This window comes from Epinephelus lanceolatus, chromosome 15 (assembly GCF_041903045.1).
Source record: "Epinephelus lanceolatus isolate andai-2023 chromosome 15, ASM4190304v1, whole genome shotgun sequence".
Lineage (NCBI taxonomy): Eukaryota > Metazoa > Chordata > Actinopteri > Perciformes > Serranidae > Epinephelus > Epinephelus lanceolatus.
Genome location: NC_135748.1, coordinates 12410233 through 12430456, shown reverse-complemented (window position 1 = coordinate 12430456; position 20224 = coordinate 12410233). Strand labels below are relative to the sequence as shown.

At 40.4% G+C, this 20224-nt stretch overlaps 1 protein-coding gene across 1 annotated transcript; it reads right to left on the bottom strand.

Annotated features, from left to right (window-relative positions):
* Positions 1-11553: 11553 nt before the first annotated feature.
* kop (askopos) lies at positions 11554-19223 on the bottom strand. Its single transcript, XM_033642420.2, has 8 exons — positions 19155-19223; positions 18900-18987; positions 16768-17565; positions 16429-16568; positions 15456-15610; positions 15073-15173; positions 13270-13366; positions 11554-13158 (listed from the first exon to the last, which is right to left on the bottom strand). Exons 1-8 carry the CDS (start codon positions 19185-19187, stop codon positions 13035-13037), a joined length of 1536 nt encoding a protein of 511 aa, XP_033498311.2. The 5' UTR covers positions 19188-19223; the 3' UTR covers positions 11554-13034.
* Between the last annotated feature and the right edge of the window lie 1001 nt (positions 19224-20224).

Below are 20224 nucleotides of genomic sequence, written 5' to 3'. Positions count from 1 at the left end.
CACAAACGCAGCCCTGCTTTGACTCTAGGGGCTGAGTTCTCCACTTGGCGCCTGTGGCACTTACACTTTTCTTACAATGTTACAGGGTTTAATGAGACCACAGTGCAGAGAATCCTCCAAGCAGCTGAGAGTACACTGTGCTCACTGCTGCTCTACAATTAAAAGGTCAGTTCACACAAATCACAAACATTTTACCATGTAATCCCCAAGGGTCATGTTTATGTTCCTGGTCAGGTTTTGAAATGGACGCTGACACCTCAATAAGGAGGTCCACAGGAACTTTGTGGAGCTTACAAAATTATTTTTCAAGCACTCAAAAGCAGGACTTCCTCCATTACAATTAAGGCTATACTTGAAAAATGTTTTAATAATGTGGGTGAACAGACCTTAATTAACAAACAATCACTTCTGCTAACACCTGTCCAATGTGAGGCACAAAACAATTTCTGCCTGCCCCCATATAAAATTAGGATATTATATAAATGAAAAGTTGTGTTGCCTTGATTTTAAGTGAAATGTGCAGGGATGTCTATTTACATGAATCTCGAGGCCTGTATGCAGGAACTAACTAAAACCTCATGTTAAACATTTCCGGGAATATGTAACAAATTTACATAACAAATTACTCTGCTTCTTTTCAATGCACTTGGCTTGACAAAACAATTGATGGTTGTTGGGTGACAAGAACACTTAACATAATGCAATCCACTAACCCTGCCCAATCTGTTCAATTGCACAACTTTGAATGCTTTTTCAGAACCACTTGCTGAAACAGACTTGAAGCTATCAGGACCAAGAGACAAGAAATCAACAGGATAAACACATAAACTTGTCGGTACAGGTTTGGACTCTTACAGTCATATCCACAGTAAACATGGACTTGGAATACCCATAGAAATAGAATGAATAGAAAAGACATTGAGCTTAATTGTTTGATGGTTTCATTTGACAAGTACAAAAGAAAATTTCGATTCTTGTTACGGTGAAAACACACGTCAGTGGCGCAATAAAGTGTGTCGCACTCACCAGTTTGAGAACCCAATTTAGCCCTCTTCTTACAACTAATTTTCTTATAAACCAGAAAATTACAAACAATCCAAGTTTTTCTCTTTCACCAAACTAAGACTAATGTTAGCTTTACTGCCTTGTTAAGACATCATAAAACACACTTCATTTGAACTCAAAAGAAACAAAATAAAACTGTTCAAAACCATCTTAATTAGTCTTGGTAGTCATCTAGTTAGTCAGACCACTGTTTAAACAATTACAAACTCTAGTTTGGTTGGAAAAAAAAATGTAATTCACTGTGTTAGATGTGAAAATATGCTGATCTCACTTGTTCTCACTTGCTTCGGCAAACATGCATTTGATGCCAGCAAGAAACAGATAAATATGGTAATATTTGAAAGTGACTGATTGCTTATTGGAAAACGTACTATTCACCTGCTTGTTGTGTCATTACTGCAGAACTTCAGCTCAGTGAGTTTGCAAAGTGCTCCAAGTCGGTTTGTTTATCTGAGTGGTAATGTCCATTCTACTTATTCTTTTTCTATGGAAATACTTTTGCACTCATTCCAACAAGGCCAACATTTCAAATAGCGAAAGAAGAACAAAACATACATAAAATACATATTAAAACAAGAACAGTTTCAACTATAGAAGAAGGGGGGGCAAGGCATTTAAGATGCTTGAACCCTTGGGTTCCTTGGCATTATTCCACAAAACGTGCATTAATTTTCTTAAACACTGACACGTTATAATATTGATATTGCTAACATTTATAGGTATAACATTAGAACAGGACTGAGTCCAGCATGCTGACCTCTTAAGTGCAAGTGTTTAGAAGACTGTACTAAGCAAATTTAGACGTGGCTCCTTTCAAATATCTTGGGGACCTTGGCGAATCGTTTGTTAGCACAGTTCTTGGCCTGCCATTCCTGGAGGGTCACCTTTGGAATTTGGTTCCCAAAGCGACTTACATAGTTCCTAAAAGTAAGAAAATATCCATATTTTACATTGGCTGAAACAGGTCTGCCTCAAGACTATTTTAAGTCCACACCTCCTCATAACTAAAGAAACCCACAGAGAAAAATGTACCTGCGAGTAAAATCAGAAGGATGCTGCCACCGTCTACCAGTGCCTGGTGTCTGGTCCGCCACATGGTTCATCAGATTCTGCAGCTCAGTCATGACATCTGCAGGAAACACAAATGTATTTCTTTACAACCACATTTAAATATTAAGTTTAAATAGACTAAATCACTAAGTGGAGAAAACATTACAAATATAACATAAATGTTCTGATGTACAGTTCAATGTACAGTTCAAATAATTGCTCAGTTGTTATATTGACTGCAGTCATTAAAAGAGACACATGAACACCATGATTCCTTAAAGTGTTTGTTCCGTACAGCCCTGCATTGCTATGAAAAAAAATTGTTAACGGCGGTCTCAGTGTGGTTCTTTGGTGTTTCTGTTAGAGCTCAGGGTCATACCTTCTTCTGCTCGCTGATGCTCCTTCAAATGTCTGTTGACTGAATGAACATACAGCTGTTTCTCACGGTCCCAGTCCTTCTCACTGTCAAATAACACCGGCCTGAAAGGGACAAAATTGTTACAAAAGCAGGCTTAACCACATTCAGCCATACAATAAATCTCATGCTGCAGAGAGCAAACCATGAGCATAGTAAAAACAAATCAAGATTAAAAAAAACATGAGCCTATAGACACTGATGACACAGAAAGGCAGACAGGTAAAAAATGGGATGATTATCAAGGATAGACACAACTGCCTTTACAATTATTAAGCCCTAGCCAAAATTTCCCCACTGCGTTTTATATGGATTTACTGCTCCCCCTACAGGTGACAGAGGATACTGCAGTACCTCTGACTGCTGGCACTGACAGTTTTGGCAGACATGGCAGCTCTGTTCTCATCTAGGCTCAACTTGGTGGGCTTAGCAGTCTGGACTGGCAGAGGTGCAGCATCTGTTTTACTGCTGGAGGTGAGCTGATTGGGAACCACCACAACCGATTTCACCTTGAAAAAGCACACAAGGGGTGTGTGTGTGTGCGTGTGTGTGTGTGTGTGAAAATACAGTATGTAAACAAGTGTTTGTTATTGTTAGTGATTTATCGATACATATCAATTCTAGAGCTGTGCAAAGAAATCAAATATCACCACGCAACAAATTCCAATTTGAGGTCCAGTACTTTGTGATCAGGTATCTGACACATAGGGCCTATTAGAACACAACACAGACATGGAAATTGGACCAATTTTAAAATATGCCGCTATTGTCATTGCGCCTCATTCGACAATATCCTCCCAAATTTTCTTAAGAACGAATTTGGGGAAAAAGTCCTGCTAACAGTCGAGGTCAGATTCACGACATGTTATTAAATGGCAGAAGTCTTCGCACCTGTATTCTTATAATGATGAATCTCATGGTCCTTGTAAGTTGATAAATGTGCAAGTTGATCCTAATAAGCATAGGTAAACGCCCTGCAAATCCATATACAGGAGCATAAGACTCCTCGGCCGTGTGCACTCTTGGAGACTTAAGAAGAAGAAAAGCAGAGAGAATTAAGTCAAGATTGCCCAACCACAGGTCTAAAGGGTGAAGTAATTATGTACTCAGAACGCTGCTTCATCACTTTTTGTCCCACCCGCCAGACTGTGATATTTTCTAGCTTGATCAATCACTAATAATTAGAGGACATGGTTCCCATTAACACAACTGATGTAAACTGAAGAGTTTGTGTTTTTTAAAAAGCCATATTGCTTCCTGTCTCACTGTGACACTGGGCTGTTCTGATTACTCTTTGACTCTTCCCCCTGCATTACAGCAAGCTCTTGCATTCAGTATAGTCATAGCTACAAGTGTTATTTTGCCTCCCCTCCTTGCTTCACCAAATGGCTAGATGACATGGTTTGTCTACATCTTGAGGAAATCTGGTAGGCTGTCTAACTCCCTCATCACATTTTCTAAAATTTGGGAACCTTTTATTGAACACATAAAAAGGATGAGGAGTCGAGCTGACTAATCACACTGGACTACTTCCTTGCATTAGACTACACTGTGTGCTTCGAACTACCAGGACACTGTGGGTGTTTCTCAAAGTCAAGGAACCTTCCCTCCTAAGAAAGGATTCTCCAGATGCAAGGCAAGGGTCCTTCCACACAGACATATATGGTAGTATTTTTAGAGACTGTGGCTTTTAGGGAGAATTTATCTCTGGATCATACTTCAGAGTAATGAAGTAAAGACAGCAGCTGAAATTATCACTTACAGTATAAACACAGACTCTCAAATTGAAAAGTGGATCTGATCTGATGAGCCGCGCTGCTCTGAAACTGCTGACCTGCTGCCTGTACACGATACCGCTGTGTAATCCTCCAAAATATGTTCACCTGAAAACAAGTGAGTGATGCTTTGACCTGCAGGATATTCCAACATATTGCATTTACTGTGGCTGTTCTCACCGCGATTCCCCCGAAAAATACACCAATTGAAGCTGACAGAATGAAAGCAATTATCATGTCGTTATCATGTGAATAGTGGGGGGAGGGGAGGAGGACACTTAGCACTCCATCTCTGCTGTAAATGATTAATTAAAAAACTTTTGTTTTTATCTAAATCACGTTATTTTAAAAAGCTCATTATTTTGCAGTGTATGCATTGGAAAGTGTGAATTATAAGCTGTCCTTTTTTTTCCCCACACTTGTATGATAAAAACAATTACATCCTGCCGGACTTCGCTGGCCCAAGTTTAATTGAAGAGGCCACACCTTCACCTCCAGCAAATCGTGTGCAAAGCATTGTGTGGATTTTATACCAACTGAGGATACACACACAGGGCTTAACGCTAACTTTTTTCCCAAGGAGCACATGTGCTCCTAAGTTGAAAAAGTAAGGAGCGCACAAAGAAATTTAGGGGCACAATGTATATTGATCAAATAATGTTTTCCGTAATAAACGTGATGCAAATAGACATTTACAAGCAAAATTATTTAATGAATTTGTACACAAAATGTACAGAAAGGTAAAATCATCAAGTTCTGAAAAAGTATTACAATTTAATTGTGTCTTTAATGTTATTATCTTATATATATACACTATCTTTGCAATATGATTATCTTATATATTGTTATTACTATTCTAAAACATTCTCCAGGTCCTCTGAAACTCTGCAGGACTCATTTCCGCCCTGCCCAGCAGCGGTACCATGGCAAACGGTCCCTAACTCCGGGGAGAACAGAGCAGGCTTCCCCGGAGGTCCGCCGCTTTTCCCGGTCCCTCTTCCCCACCACACTTCGACTTATTCCCACCCAGCTGACAGCCTGGCCGTGGAGAACGGTCCCTAACTGCGGGGAGAACGGAGCAGGCTTCCCCGGAGGTCCGCCACTTTTCCCGGTCCGTCTCCGCCACACTTTGACTTATTTCCACCCAGCCAACAGCCTGGCCATGCAGAACGGTCCCTAACTGTGGGGAGAACGGAGCAGCCTTCCCCGAAGGTCCGCTGCTTAACCCGGTCCGTCTCCTCTGCCACACTTTGACTTATTTCCACCCTGCCGACAGTGGGACTTATATTCATTGTGCCGACAGTGGCTTGGAAAACCGCCCATAACCGTGTCACACGGGGAAGAGGGAAGAGGGAAAGCGGCTGGAGTTCCTCCAACATTTGCGGTTAGATTATCATATTTTTTTATTGACAAAAATATAGGCTGCTTCGGCTGATTTTTTTTTATGCGCACATGTGCGCCTAAATATTTTTTACAGTTCGCACACACCTATTTTTAGTCGCAAATGCGAGTTAAATGCTCGCACTGTCGAGCGCTGACACATGCATCCTTGGAATTTCTCTGAAAGAAAGCCTCAGTCCTCTGTGAAATTCGGAGGGATCCTTGACACAACAGTCCTTCAGCAGGGTTCCATTACGTAGCCTCCTTGAAATTTGATTGAGGTTGCTTCCTTGACTTTGAGAAACACCCTATGTCACCACTGGACTTTCCCTGACCACTCATGGTCTTTAACCCATGGATGCTATCTCTCTGCCTCAAAGTTGCTGTGGACACACTACGAACTGGCGTATTATTACACTGTTTTTTTCTCTGTCAGTGCTTCTGTTTATCTTATAATATCTTATCATCGTTATTACTACTAGTTTTATTATTATTTGTTTTTGTCGTCATCTTTTTTTTTATGTCCAGTATTTCTTATGTCCGTGTTTGTGTATTGTTAGTGTTAAAAACTCAAATAAAATCTTTTTTTTCTTCTTTTAATTACACTGTATGCCCTCGATGTCAATTTTATTAAATATTAGTGTTTTTCAAGGTCTTGAATTAACGTTAGAAATTTCAGTATTGGAGCAACACTACTACAAACTATACATCATACAAAATTAACTCAGTGAACAAATGTGGCTAATGTGTATAGGACCACACCATCAGTACTTCCTGATCAAACAGCTTACCTGAACTTGGAGGGGTAATGTTGTCTCATAACTGGTGTCTAAAGTGGTTTCCTCTCCACCTAATGTGACTTGGCCGATGGAGGACTCCAGTATGGGGGGACCAATATTCCACTCCTCTTCAACATCTCCTTCTAAATGCTCTACGGGAGAGATATGAGAGATATCTGAGATATAAATCACTAACAGTGAAAGAAAAGTGCTGTCCAGACAGCTCAGTTTGTTTATGACAATCTAGCTCAGATGAACTTTCAGGATGGCACTCCTGACTCCTCAACCTAATCTATCCTGAGCAGGGGGGTAAGAGGCAGCTGAGAGTATACTGACTCAGGAAGGGTCTTACCTGTTTTACAGTCCTTTGTGTAGGACATGGAGAAATAGCCTTTGTCATCATCTACTTTCTGATGCCTTTCTTTTTTGAGCTCCTCTTCTCTGTCCTCCACTTTTCCAGCTCCTCGTTCCAGCTTCTGTCCATGCACCACAGTGAGAGTAGCGACTGGGTTGTTTGGAAATGTGCTGCTGCTTGGACTTTTGCAGCTCTCTATACTGTCAGAAAATCCTTCGCTACTATTTTTTTGGCCCAAGGGAATGAGGCACGAGATGTCATCAACACCACAGTCAAAGAGAGGTGCGAGGTTTAAGAGAACCTTCTCAGACTTCAAACTGTGTGGCTCAGTCCCCTTATCAACCCCTGGCTTTGTTGAGGACGCACATTCCTCATGCTTCAGGTGTACCTGAGAGCTCACACTTCGTTTTACTCCACTCTTGGCTTCTAGTGTCTTGTCTGACAATTTAGGCGTAGAGATCACAAAAGAGGACATGGAGTCCTGTCCTGCAACAGGGCTGCAGAAGTCCATGAAACAGCCGAGGTCAGGGGACAAATCCTTTGGACTACAGACTTTTTTTGCCAGAGTCTCATAACCATCATTTGGACTGAAATTCTTCAGTTTTCTCTTCATGGCACAACTGTTTACTATCACGATTTTTAAATTAATAAATGGGCTTGAGAGCCTTATCTGGTGATGGAGACCGGCCTTTTGCTCACAACTGCTCTTCCTTGAGTAGATGGACAGCGATGCCAGGTGTCTGGTTGGATTGAGCCTATTGAAAACTGTATTTATTGTTTAAAGTGCTTTTTTATCCATGTCTGTTGGGGAAAAAAGGGGAAAACACATACAGCAGACCATCAGTTAATTACCGTCAGATTATTATTTTGGAAAAATAAACAAACACAAAAAGAAAATGACTCAAACTTAATCATAGTATTAAATTTTTTGTTTACTTTTGCAGTTACTTCAAACATTTTCAATTCATTAGTAGCTCATGGGTTGCCAGAAACATCGAGGATGTATGGTTGAAAATTAACTGTGGCTGGTGGATTTCAAAATCGACCAGCCACTTAATAGATTACCAGTTGTTTTTTTGTTTGTTTGTTTTTTAGAATCCATTTGCATATTTTACCAGCATTTAGCAGGTGCTAATTCCCAATCCTGGTAGGATAACAAACACATGCACTGCAGACTACAGGCTTGGGCAAAAAGGGTCTGAATTCACACTGCAAACTGAAGAGACTGCCTGGATTACATTGCAAATTACACTGAATTGTACCTAATATATTATGTAACAAATGATTGATTGATTACCAACTATGTCAAGAAAGAAGACAGACATACAAGAAAACCACAAGAAAAACATAACATCATTTAATCTATCAGCCTACAACGAGCATAAGTATAAGACATGCATATCTAACCAAAACCCTAAATCTATCCCCAAATAAGTCAGAAATGATTTGACACATTTACTACGACCTACTGGTGGGTTTAAGTTATCTTCACAGACTCATATTTTGCAGATTTGCTCAAACCCACAGGGGTTTATCTTAGTTTTAAGATAAAGCAAATACTGACATGCTGTCAGTGTGCTTTAAATAGCCTGAGTATGAAATTATGCCTGACTTTTCTTCTGTTTATCTGGCATCTTAAATGGCAGACTCCTCTGTAATGCCTTGGAATTCAACAATATCTGCTACTGTCAGCATGAGCCAGCAATAAGTGCTACAGCAAGTCATGTTAGGCAACGTTACAGAAAGATATACAGCTGCACACAGTTGCATTTGCTGGCGTTATATTTTGGGACACCTTGTCATACATGTAGTTTCGGAAACAAGGCAAGAAGTGTCAGAGATTAACAGGACAATTCAGGGTTAACGTTAGCTAACCTATTTCTCTCACTGTAAGTTATGCTAACGTAAGAATGAACTTTGCGGTTAGCTGATATTAGAGCCCAAACAGTCAAAACACTTGGTGATGGAAAAAAAATTACACTTACTTAATGACATTGGACATTTACAAACATCAATTATCGATTAACGTTACAGTTTCCAACAACAAATTTAAATATCATTGAAGGTGGTTCCCCACGCTAAAAGTAACTGGCAGCGGCCGTTAAGGCTAGCTAGCAACAATACCTCAAAGTTTAGCTAACGCTAACTAACTTCCGTTACGTTACTAATAATTTGGCGCACAGAAGGGATGCGGTGAGCGGTAAGTTATGGTAAACTGATGTCAGTCAACTAAATTTTCTCTACAAAAATGTGGTAGCATGTAAATAAACTCACCTCCCACCAAAAATCGTTAGCCTGTGGTTTGATACACACAGGGTGCACTCTCTCTCTCTGCCTCAATGCGCCAGACGAAATAACGGGTACAAGGGGGTGGGGGCGCTGTTCAAGTTCAAACTTGTGTTCGGCCGTTTGATGTTGTTAGTTCGGCTAATGATTTTTGGCTCCTAAACCGACAAAACTCTAATTATAACTCTAAAACGAAATACTGTTCCCGAATTTAGATTATCAGCCAACACCTCCATCTTCTCACAACAGATATTTGGACGTTACAAGGTGGAAAAGCACAGGTGAAACATTAACGATGGCTCAGTTCCATTAAGTGTGCTGGTAAGCTAATACATTGAGCCAGAATGCACAATACCAGGACCTGCCCTAAATGGAACGCAGCTATCATTAACTTTATTAACTGTGACCTGACAAAATGTCTGCCGTGAAAAAGTTGTGTGACATAATCAGTAAACACGAGGATCAGTGAAAGATACCTAGAAATATTTCACACTGTATGAGTTTGAGTGTTTGTGTGCCTGCTGATAGGAAGCCAAAAATAAACGAGTTGTCTTGTAAATGCAGCTGATTGTACAGCAGTGAGCTTAACATATTCCCAAATCTGTGATGTTTATGAGATCATATTTATTAATTCAACTTGAAGACAGGCTTTTTTTTAATCTTGTCGTGGCTCTTCTTTTGTATCAATTTTATCCTCTACATTTTAATGTATCTGCATATTAGAGCTCACACCAATGCTGCACTTTGGGGTTAAAGCAAGCAAACTCTAATTTAGGTGGTTCAGGTTGAGAGTCAGGGCTTGGTGAATCAAACATGATTCTTACCTGGACTTGCATTAGCCAGATATGGGGGCCTTAAAGGATTTTGTTCAAATAAGAAAACAATTACCATGAGTGAGCTCAATCCTGATATCTGGGTGCAAAACATGCAGTCACAATGTCATTTTGGAAGTTTAAGAGAAACAGCTAATGAAGAGCCTTCAGAGATCAAAACTAAAGTAGAACCAAACTTCTCTTCTGTCCAAGACACCACTGGGGCTGAGAGAGAAATGTGCTTGACATGGACATGCAAAATATGATCCAAGTAGGATAACAGTTTATTAAGGCAAAAATAATGTGCACATGCAAAGATACTTAAAACATTTAGTGCAATATACATTTTAAATATTATAAAAAGGAAGCCTGCTTGTGTAGTCAGTTTTACATGTTTGAAATATGCCAGCAGATGGCAGTGCAGTCTCTCACACTGCAACAAAAATTTCCCCCAATTAAATACTTATTTACCCTCTGCTGCTCTACTGTTAAAGGGTAAATTCATATAAATTGCAGAGCTACATATTCCCATTTACTCATCACAGTATCCATCCCTGCAGATCTAATGTCATTAAGACATAATGAATAACAACTAACAACATCAAAGTATGGGAAGTTAAAAACTGGAGTGATCAGTGGACTGAAACAAAACACTAATGTAATCACCCCAGTCATGCTTCAGTCAACACAAGCTGACACACTGTAATGTGGTGTACATGAAACCATGCTCCAATTAATGTCTCTTTGAACACTGATGATCCTGTAACCACCAAACCATGAACGATTACACACACACACACACACACACACACACACACTTACTGGCACACTTGTATCAGATTTTTTTATTTAGCCCACTGCATGAAAGTTACCCTTTGCTCAAGTGAGGTGAAAACAAATCATGTCATCACTCCATTTGCACATGTAAATGACAAAGGTTAACTAAACTTTCTAGTGCAGTTTCTAGTCTTCTGACCACTAAAAGTGCTTTTGCACTACTAAGGCACATTCACCCATTCACACACTGATGGCCGAGGCTACCATACAAGTTGCCACATGCTACTCAGTAGGCATTCACAGACACTCACACAACAATGAAACAGCCCTCAGGAGCAATTACGGGGGTTCAGTATCTTGCCCAATGATACTTTGACATGTGGACTGGAGGAGCTAGAAATCAAACCTCGAATCTTCTGATTGGTGGACATCCCGCTCTATCTCTGAGCCATGAGCCACGTGGTAGGTTTATCCTCTCACCCTCATATTGTGCATGTATAGACATTTCAGTAATTTCCTAAGTATTATACCTAAGTAGTATACAGAGGTAAAGTTGAAATATTAAATACAGTCCGCTTTGAACAGTGTTTGACTGTCAAGTCACATAATGAATTTCACACATCTTTAAACTGTAAATGCTGTTGTTAGGCAGAGATCCACTAAATCATGCACTGACCTACAGTGTACAAGTCCTTATGCTAAAGAAATTACAATCACTCACCATGGTAGCTGGCAGACTTCTACATGTACTGGTGCCTTTTTTGAGTGCAGTCGAACATAATAAAGTAGATTTTCAGTTCAGTTCTGTACTCCATTTCGTTTGCAAAGTAAAAAAAAAAACACTATAAAAGCATGGGAGAAATGTTTTGTATTTTAATTTTGAAATGCTTACAGTCAGACAGGCGTGGTTACCATGGCTGTCTAAGAGGCCTGGACTCAGGGTAGTTCTCCTAACAGCTGCCCTGGCAGATTAAAGTTCTTTATAATCTAGAAAGTAGGATCAGAGTCAAGATACACATACACTCATGTTGGCCTCCATTTCTAAACTTTTTCAATAGCTTTGTTAGTTATTTTTCAAGACGCCTCATCCACACTCTCTCATCTCTATTCTACGAACATCACACAAACAGATGTTCACAAAGTCACTCTTAATTCACGACTTCTAGTTTACAATGAACACATGAAATAGAATGAACACAAAACATACAGAGCCATTAGCCATGGTCATTTGACTTGTACAAAACAAAATCATTTCTTGTTAATTGTCATGGTGATAGCACACATCAGCAGGGCCAAAAAGCGTGTCACACCAGTTTGAGAACCCAATTTAGCCCTCTTCTTACGCCGAATTTTCTTATTTAAACAGAAAAATACAACCGTACACCAATCCAAGTTTCTCTCTTTCACCGACTAAGACTAATGTTAGCTTTACTGCTGTAAGACATCAATAAACACTTCAAACTCAAAAGACACAAAATAAACTTACCAAAACCATCATAGTCAGTCCACTATTCAAACAATCATAAACTCTGGTTTGGTTGAAATAAACCCTTAACTTGACTTAGATGTGAAAATATATCTGCATGCATATTCGCTCTGCTTCTCAGCTGTCCACTGAGCAGCAGCTCTCACTTGTTCTCCAGAGGCAGCTACAGTAACGTCACATCATGCTTTAGCAAACATGCATTTAATGCCAACAAAAGAAACAGAGAAACACGCTAATATTTAAAAGTGATGGATTGCTTATTGGAAATCATAGCATTCATCTGCTTGTTGTGTCATTACTGCAAAACCTCACCTCAGTGAGTTTGCAAAGTGCTCCAAGGCAGTTGTCTATACAAAAGTAACCCCACTACAACGGTTGCAATGGCAAAAGTACACATAAAAAATGGCTGTCGCTGTGACCATCAGGCTATATTGATCTAAATGGCAATGTCTGTTCTACTTCTATGTCCTTCTATGGAAACACTCATTACAACAATTTCAAATTGTGAAAGTACAAAACTTACTTAAATATATATTATTACAGTCAGTGTTTCAAATGCAATAAAAAGCAAAAAAGGCACAGCATTCAAGATGCTTGAAACCCTTGGGTCTCAGCATAATTCCACAACATCAAAACATGCATTAATTCTCTTGTATGGGGACATGCATAGTTGAAAACAAAAGAAACACCACAAACTGACAGACCAAAAATACACACTACAAATTCTATTAAGAAAGAACACTGATATTTGTACCATTTTTGCCTAGTATAGCATTAGATACTCTGTGAACAAGACTGAGTGCAGCATGCTGACCTCGTAAGTGCAAGTGTTTAGAAGACTGTCCTAAGCAAATTTAGACGTGGCTCCTTTCAAATATCTTGGGGACCTTGGCGAATCGTTTGTTAGCACAGTTCTTGGCCTGCCATTCCTGGAGGGTCACCTTTGGAATTTGGTTCCCAAAGCGACTTACATAGTTCCTAAAAGTAAGAAAATATCCATATTTTACATTGGCTGAAACAGGTCTGCCTCAAGACTATTTTAAGTCCACACCTCCTCATAACTAAAGAAACCCACAGAGAAAGATGTACCTGCGAGTAATATCAGAAGGATGCTGCCACCGTCTGCCAGTGCCTGGTGTCTGGTCCGCCACATGGTTCATCAGATTCTGCAGCTCAGTCATGACATCTGCAGGAAACACAAATGTATTTCTTTATAACCATAAATACATTTTCACCACTTTGCCTTGCCGTCAGACAGCCCTGTCCAATGGGAAACTGAAGTCAGTGGGCTCTAGTTTCCTGGTGCGGCGCAGGGTGGTGCGACCCGCGCAGAGCTAGTTTCGAGCAGCGCAACCCGAGGAGCGCTCAGTTTGGTAGCTTGGCAGACTGAGATCCAGCTTGGCGCAGTAACAGTTTTGTGCCAAAAGGCTTCGCCAAAGGTGCACTAATGGCTCGCCAGCTGAAACCAGGTCTACTGTCAGTGCAGGTGGAGCGCAGCCAGTGTAAGCCGAAGTTTGGCTGACCGGTGGACAGTGCGCACACGTCACCAAAACCTCACAGGCAGGTTTCAGGAATATCAGGCACATTAATAATGCTATAAATACACAAAAAACAGTATTCAATGCAACTATCTGCAATCAGCACGTAAATGTATCTCTATACCGACTGTCCCGTCACATCTGACGTCAGATCAAAGGGGATTGGCACCGTTTGGCACATTTGGCACGCGTAATGGAAACCCAACCTGATTTGATTAATACAGCAGCAACCCAATGAGTTCACATCCCTCTCAGCCAACCACAAACAGCCACAGCATCAGATAAGGAGTATATATTAAGCATCTGTCATCTTAGAAAAGTCAAAAGAAAAGAAACAGAGTGAGACTGCGTGAGAGAAAAAGAAAGCGCGCGTGAGAGAAACGCAACATTGATTTACAATTGTGGTGACCTCCTCCCAGGCTACCTTTGTATCATCAGCCCGTGGAGGTCTGCTCGCAGTTCCGTATATTTGGACACTGCGAGCAGACTTCCCGGACCAAAACATCAGTTTCCTCCTGGGAGAAGTTTGGCCGTCTGACGCTCCTGCTCTCTTCTACCATGGCAAATTGAGTAAACTCTCATTACGCCTTCACGCGGCGCACTTAAGGGCGAGGAGATGGGCTCATTTGATTGGTGTGATGTGAATCGGCTGTGTAAAACCCACTCCACGCCTTCTCTCCTCCCTCTTTCCGACTTATGCAGGTAGGAGGGGCGGAGGTGGGAAAGAGGAGTAGCTGTGCCAGCGCACACGGTGTGCCAAACGTGCAAAATCCGCCTGGCCACACCCAGTTGGCGAAGCGCAGGTACGCTGCGCCTCCGCCTCGCCCAGTCTGCAAAACTAGAGGCCATTGTCTCAAAGCCACCAGACTCCACTGACAAAAACAGTAATTCTACTTTGCAGAACGAGGAGAGTGCCGGCTCGATTCGTTAGTGTGTGAGATAAAGCTGAGAAAATGTTGTTAATTTTTGTTTAGTGGCTACAATACGTGGATGTGTGTTTGTGTGTGTGGATGTGGATGAGGTCAGCATCGGCACAGAGTGCAGGTGAGAGGCTGTAGTATTATAATGGACAAAACCAAAATGTTTAAAAGTACAGATAAAAGAACCGATAACGTCAGAGCTTATCAACGGTCTGCAGTCTAACTACAGTCTTTAATCATTCAGTACCGGGTGTCATTTAACACCAGAATCCAGTACCCATCCCTACCTGTGCTACAAACATTTAACCTCTGCAGCATCATTGCTATGTGCAAAAAAGGTTCATGCACAGCCCTGCATTGCTATGGAAAAAAAATCCATAAATGGAGGTCTCAGTGTAGCTCTCTGGTGTTTCTGTTAGAGCTCAGGGTCATACCTTCTTCTGCTCGCTGATGCTCCTTCAAATGTCTGTTGACTGCATGAACATACAGTTGTTTCTCACGGTCCCAGTCCTTCTCACTGTCAAATAACACCGGCCTGAAAGGGACAAAATTGTTATAAAAGTATGCTTAACCACATTCAGCCATACAAGACATCTCATGCTTCAGAGAGCAATCTATGAGTACAATCAAAACAAAACCAAGATTAAAAAATATTAGCCCACAGACACTGATGACACAGAAAGGCAAACAGGTAACAATATGGGACGATTATCAAGGATAGACACGCTTGCCCCGTTTCACTAAGCCTTAGCCAAAATTTCCATTGTTTGCATGGGTTTACTGCTCCCCCTACAGGTGACAGAGGATACTACAGTACCTCTGACTGCTGGCACTGACAGTTTTGGCAGACATGGCAGCTCTGTTCTCATCTGGGCTCAACTTGGTGGGCTTAGCAGTCTGGACTGGCAGAGGAGGTGCATCTGTTTTACTGCTGGATGTGAGCTGATTGGGAACCACCACCGCCGATTTCACCTTGAAAAAGCACACGAGTTGTGTGTGTGTGTGTTTTGTGTGTGTGTGTGTGTGTGTGTGTGTGTGTGTGTAAATACAGTAATGTAATTTTGTACTGTCACTTTGTTACTGTTAGTGATTTATAGACATAAAATATCACCACATTTTTGCCAAATACCTTGATATCAAAATTGTGACATGATTGTAGGGGTTGACTGTTGGTTTATCCACAAAATAGTGATATACAATATAGTGAGATTTTGGTAAATAATTATCAATTATTTGGATATAATGATTAAGTGGGTAAAAACATAATACAGGAGCCAGAACAGTCTGGTAAATTACACTTTGCTGTAATGCAGCCATTAAAACATAAAGACAACACTTACGATATTGCAATATCCTAAATCTAAGACGATATCTAAAGGATACTGATGTCAATATATTGCCCAGCCCTAATCAATTCTGAGTATTTAAAACAGTTTTAGTAAACATTTTCTGCAGTATCAATACATGTGTTGTTTACTACACTCTGTTCACTCTGCTGTTGTCTGCTTCTGGCAAAGTAAAGAAAAGTCATTATTGCTGTGTTATAGCCTTATTATACTTATCTTTTAATAAAATATTTAAATCATATGTCCTCAATATCAAATTTTCACAGGGGTATGAAAAATTGTATTGAATATTGGAATTTTCAAGGTCTTGTATTGAGATAAGAAATACCAGCATCGTGACAACACCAATACTAACTATATATTGTACAAAATCACCTCAGTGAATAAAGATGACTGCAAGTGTACAAAACCACACCATCAGTACTTCCTGGTCAAACAGCTTACCTGAACTTGGAGGGGTAATGTTGTCTCATAACTGGTGTCCAAAGTGGTTTCCTCTCCACCTAATGTGACTTGACCAATGGAGGACTCCAGTATGGGGGGACCAATATTCCACTCCTCTTCAACATCTCCTTCTAAATGCTCTACGGGAGAGATATGAGAGATATCTGAGATATAAATCACTAACAGTGAAGGAAAAGTGCTGTCCAGACAGCTCAGTTTGTTTATGACAATCTGGCTCAGATGAACTTTCAGGATGGCACTCCTGACTCCTCAACCTAATTTATCCTGAGCAGAGGAGTGGAGGCAGCTGAGAGTATACTGACTGAGAAAGGGTCTTACCTGTTTTACTGTCCTTTGAGTAGGACATGGAGAAATAGCCTTTGTCATCATCGTCATCTGCTTTCTGATGAGTTTCTTTTTTGAGCTCCTCTTCTCTGTCCTCCACTTTTCCAGCTCCTCGTTCCAGCTTCTGTCCATGCACCACGGTGAGAGTTGCGACTGGGTTGTTTGGAAATGTGCTGCTACTTGGACTTTTGCAGCTCTCTACATTGTCAGAAAATCCTTCACTACTATTTTTTTGGCCCAAGGGATTGAGACACAAGACGTCATCAACATCACAGTCAAAGGGAGGTGCGAGGTTTAAGAGAACCTTCTCAGACTTCGAACTGTGTGGCTCAGTCCCCTTATCAACCCCTGGCTTTGCTGAGGACACACATTCCTCATGCTGAGAGCTCACACTTTGTTTTACTTCACTCATAGCTTCTAGTGTCTCGTCTAACAATTTAGGCGTAGAGATCACAAAAGAGGACATGGAGTCCTGTCCTGCAGAAGGGCTGCAGAAGTCCATGAAACAGCCGAGGTCAGGGGACAAACCCTTTGGACTACAGACCTTTTTTGCCGGAGTCTCATAACCATCATCTGGACAGGAATCCTCTTGTTTTCTCTTCATGGCACAATTGTTTACTATTTCGATTTTAAAATTTATGAATGGGTTTGAGAGCCTTCTCTGGTGATGGGGAGCGGCCTTTTGTTCACAACTGATCATCCTTGAGTAGATGGACAGCGGTGCCAGGTGTCTGGTTGGTTGGAGCCTATTGAAAACTGAGCTTGATGTTGAATGTGCTTTTCTATCCATGTCTGTTGAAAAAAAAGGGGAAAAAAACACATACACCAGATCATCAGTTAATTACCTTCAGATTATTTTAGAAAAACAGCTTACACACAAAAAAGTCAATGATTTACGCTAAATCAAAGTATTACAAAATATTTTACCTTTGTGGTGAATTCAAACATTTTCACTTCATTGATAGCTCATAGATTACCAGAATCATCGAGGTTGGAGATTAACTGGCTGGTGGATTCCAAAATCGACCAGCCACTCAACAGATTACCATGTTTTTTTGGCTGGTAGGTGATGCAAATCTAGCATCCATTTGCATATTTTACCAGCATTTGGCAGGTGTTAATTTCCAACCCTGGTAGGATAACAAACACAAGCACTGCAGACTACAAATTAAGGCAAAAAGGGACAAAATTCTAATTGCCAAAATGAAGTAAATGATGGGATTACATTGCTTATTTCACTGAATTGTACCATATCTGACTTCACGTCACAAATGATTGATTACAGAGCATGTCAAGAAAAACAAATACGTCTGTTTATTTAATCCGTCATCCTTTTCAAGTATTAGTATTAAACCAAGAACTTTAACCCCATCGCAAATAAGTCAGAAAGGAATCACTCTCTATAGCCTCTTGGTGGGTCTAAGTCATCTTCACGAAACTAATATTGTGCGGCCAAGCTTTGATTTAAAGGTCAATTTAAACAAATAATTCCCAAAGACACACTGTCAGTGTCTTTTTTAATAAAGCCAGTATGAAATGACACCCCACTCTGCCTGCTATTTCTGTGGCATTATAAATAGTGGACTCCTTAAAATTGTCTTGAGATTCAAAACTATCGGCCACTGTCAGCAGAGGCCAGGTTAAGTGCTACAACAAGTAATGTTATTTCCCAAGGTTAATAGTCACAGTTGCGCGTGAGCATTTTTCCACAAGTTAGCCTATAATTTAAGGAAAGCCGGTCATACATTTCTGAAACAAAGCCAAAGTTTTAGAGATTAACTGGTCAATTCATGATTAGCTAACATTACGTTACATAATTCCCTTCAATGTTATGTTAACATGAACTTCGCAAATGTCTGTCTTTAAAACACAAACGCTGAAAACGTTTGGTGATGAAAACAAATAAATTACACTTGTTGGACATTTGCAAACGTCACGTTTCCAATGTTAAACTAAACAAATTTATGTGTCATTAAAAGGTGGTTCCCAACGCTAAAAGTACTGGCGGGCATTTACGCTAGCTAGCAGCATTCGTCATAGTTTAGCTAAGGTTAATGCTAACTAGCTAGCTAACTTCTTTACGTCACAAATGATTTGGCGCACGAAAGGCAAATAAATAAACTCACCTTCCACCGAAAATCGGCAAACATCAAGTCCTGGGCCTGTTGCTTGATACTCACACGGTGCTCCCTCTCTCAGCCTCCTGCACTGCGCCTGATTACAGAACGGACACAAAGGGGTGTTCAAGTTCAAACTTGTGTTCTCTATTGTTGCCCTTTTGTGTTGTTAGCTCGGCTACTGATTTGTGGCCTCTGAACTGACAAAACTCTGATTCTTAAACTCTAAAACTAAATATTGTTCCCAAATTTAGATTATAGCACCTCCACGGTGTAAAATCTCTTCACAGCAGACATTTGGACGTTACACAGGTGAAAGGTAACACAGGTGAAACTGATAACATTAACAATGGCTGAGTTCCATTAAGTGTGCCAGTACGTTATCCCAGTGAGCTAGCATGCACAATACCAGGACCTGCCCTAAATGGAACGCAGCTGTCATTAATGTTATTTATACACTTGTGCTTCTCCAACTGTGACCTGACAAAATTGTGTGTGACATAATCAAGAAACAAGAGGATCAGTAAAAAATACCTAGAAATATTTCACACTGTATGAGTTTGAGTCTGTGTGTGTTTGTGTGTGCTTGCTGTTAGGAAGCCAAAAATAAATGAGTTGTCTTGTAAATGCAGCTGATTGTACAGTGGTGATCTTAACATACTTCCAAATCTGTGATGTTTATGAGATCACATTTATCATTTTAACTCGAAGGCGGGCTCCAGCTCTGTCTCATTATGCTCACTGTGATGAACAACTTCAAAAGTTCCTTGTTTTAATCTTGTGGCTGTTCTAAACTATTAATTTTATCCTCTGCATTTTAATGTATCTGCATATTAGAGCTCACACCAATGCTGCACTTCAAATAATTACCATGAGTGAACTCAATCCTGATATCTGGGTGCAAAATATGAACAGTCACAATGTCCTTTTTGAAGTTTAAGAGAAACAGCTGATGAAGAGCCTTCAGAGACCAAAACTAAACTAAGAACCAAACTTCTCTTCTGTCCAAGACACCACTGGGGCTGAGAAAGAAAATGTACTTATATGTGACATGGGTGAACTGACATGCACAATGTGATCGAAGTAGGATATTTTAGTGCAATATACATTTTTAATATTACAAAGAAAGACTGCTTGTGTAGGCACTGTTTGACATTTGAAATCCTCTAACCTGTCATAACCAACATGTGTAAACATAGCTACTGTCATAAACATCAGCACACTACATTTCAAATGCCAGCAGATGGCAGTGTAGTCTCTCACACTGCAACAAAAAGCTATCCCACATTCAACATTACTTTACCCTCTGCTGCTCTAAGTTAAAAGGGTAAATT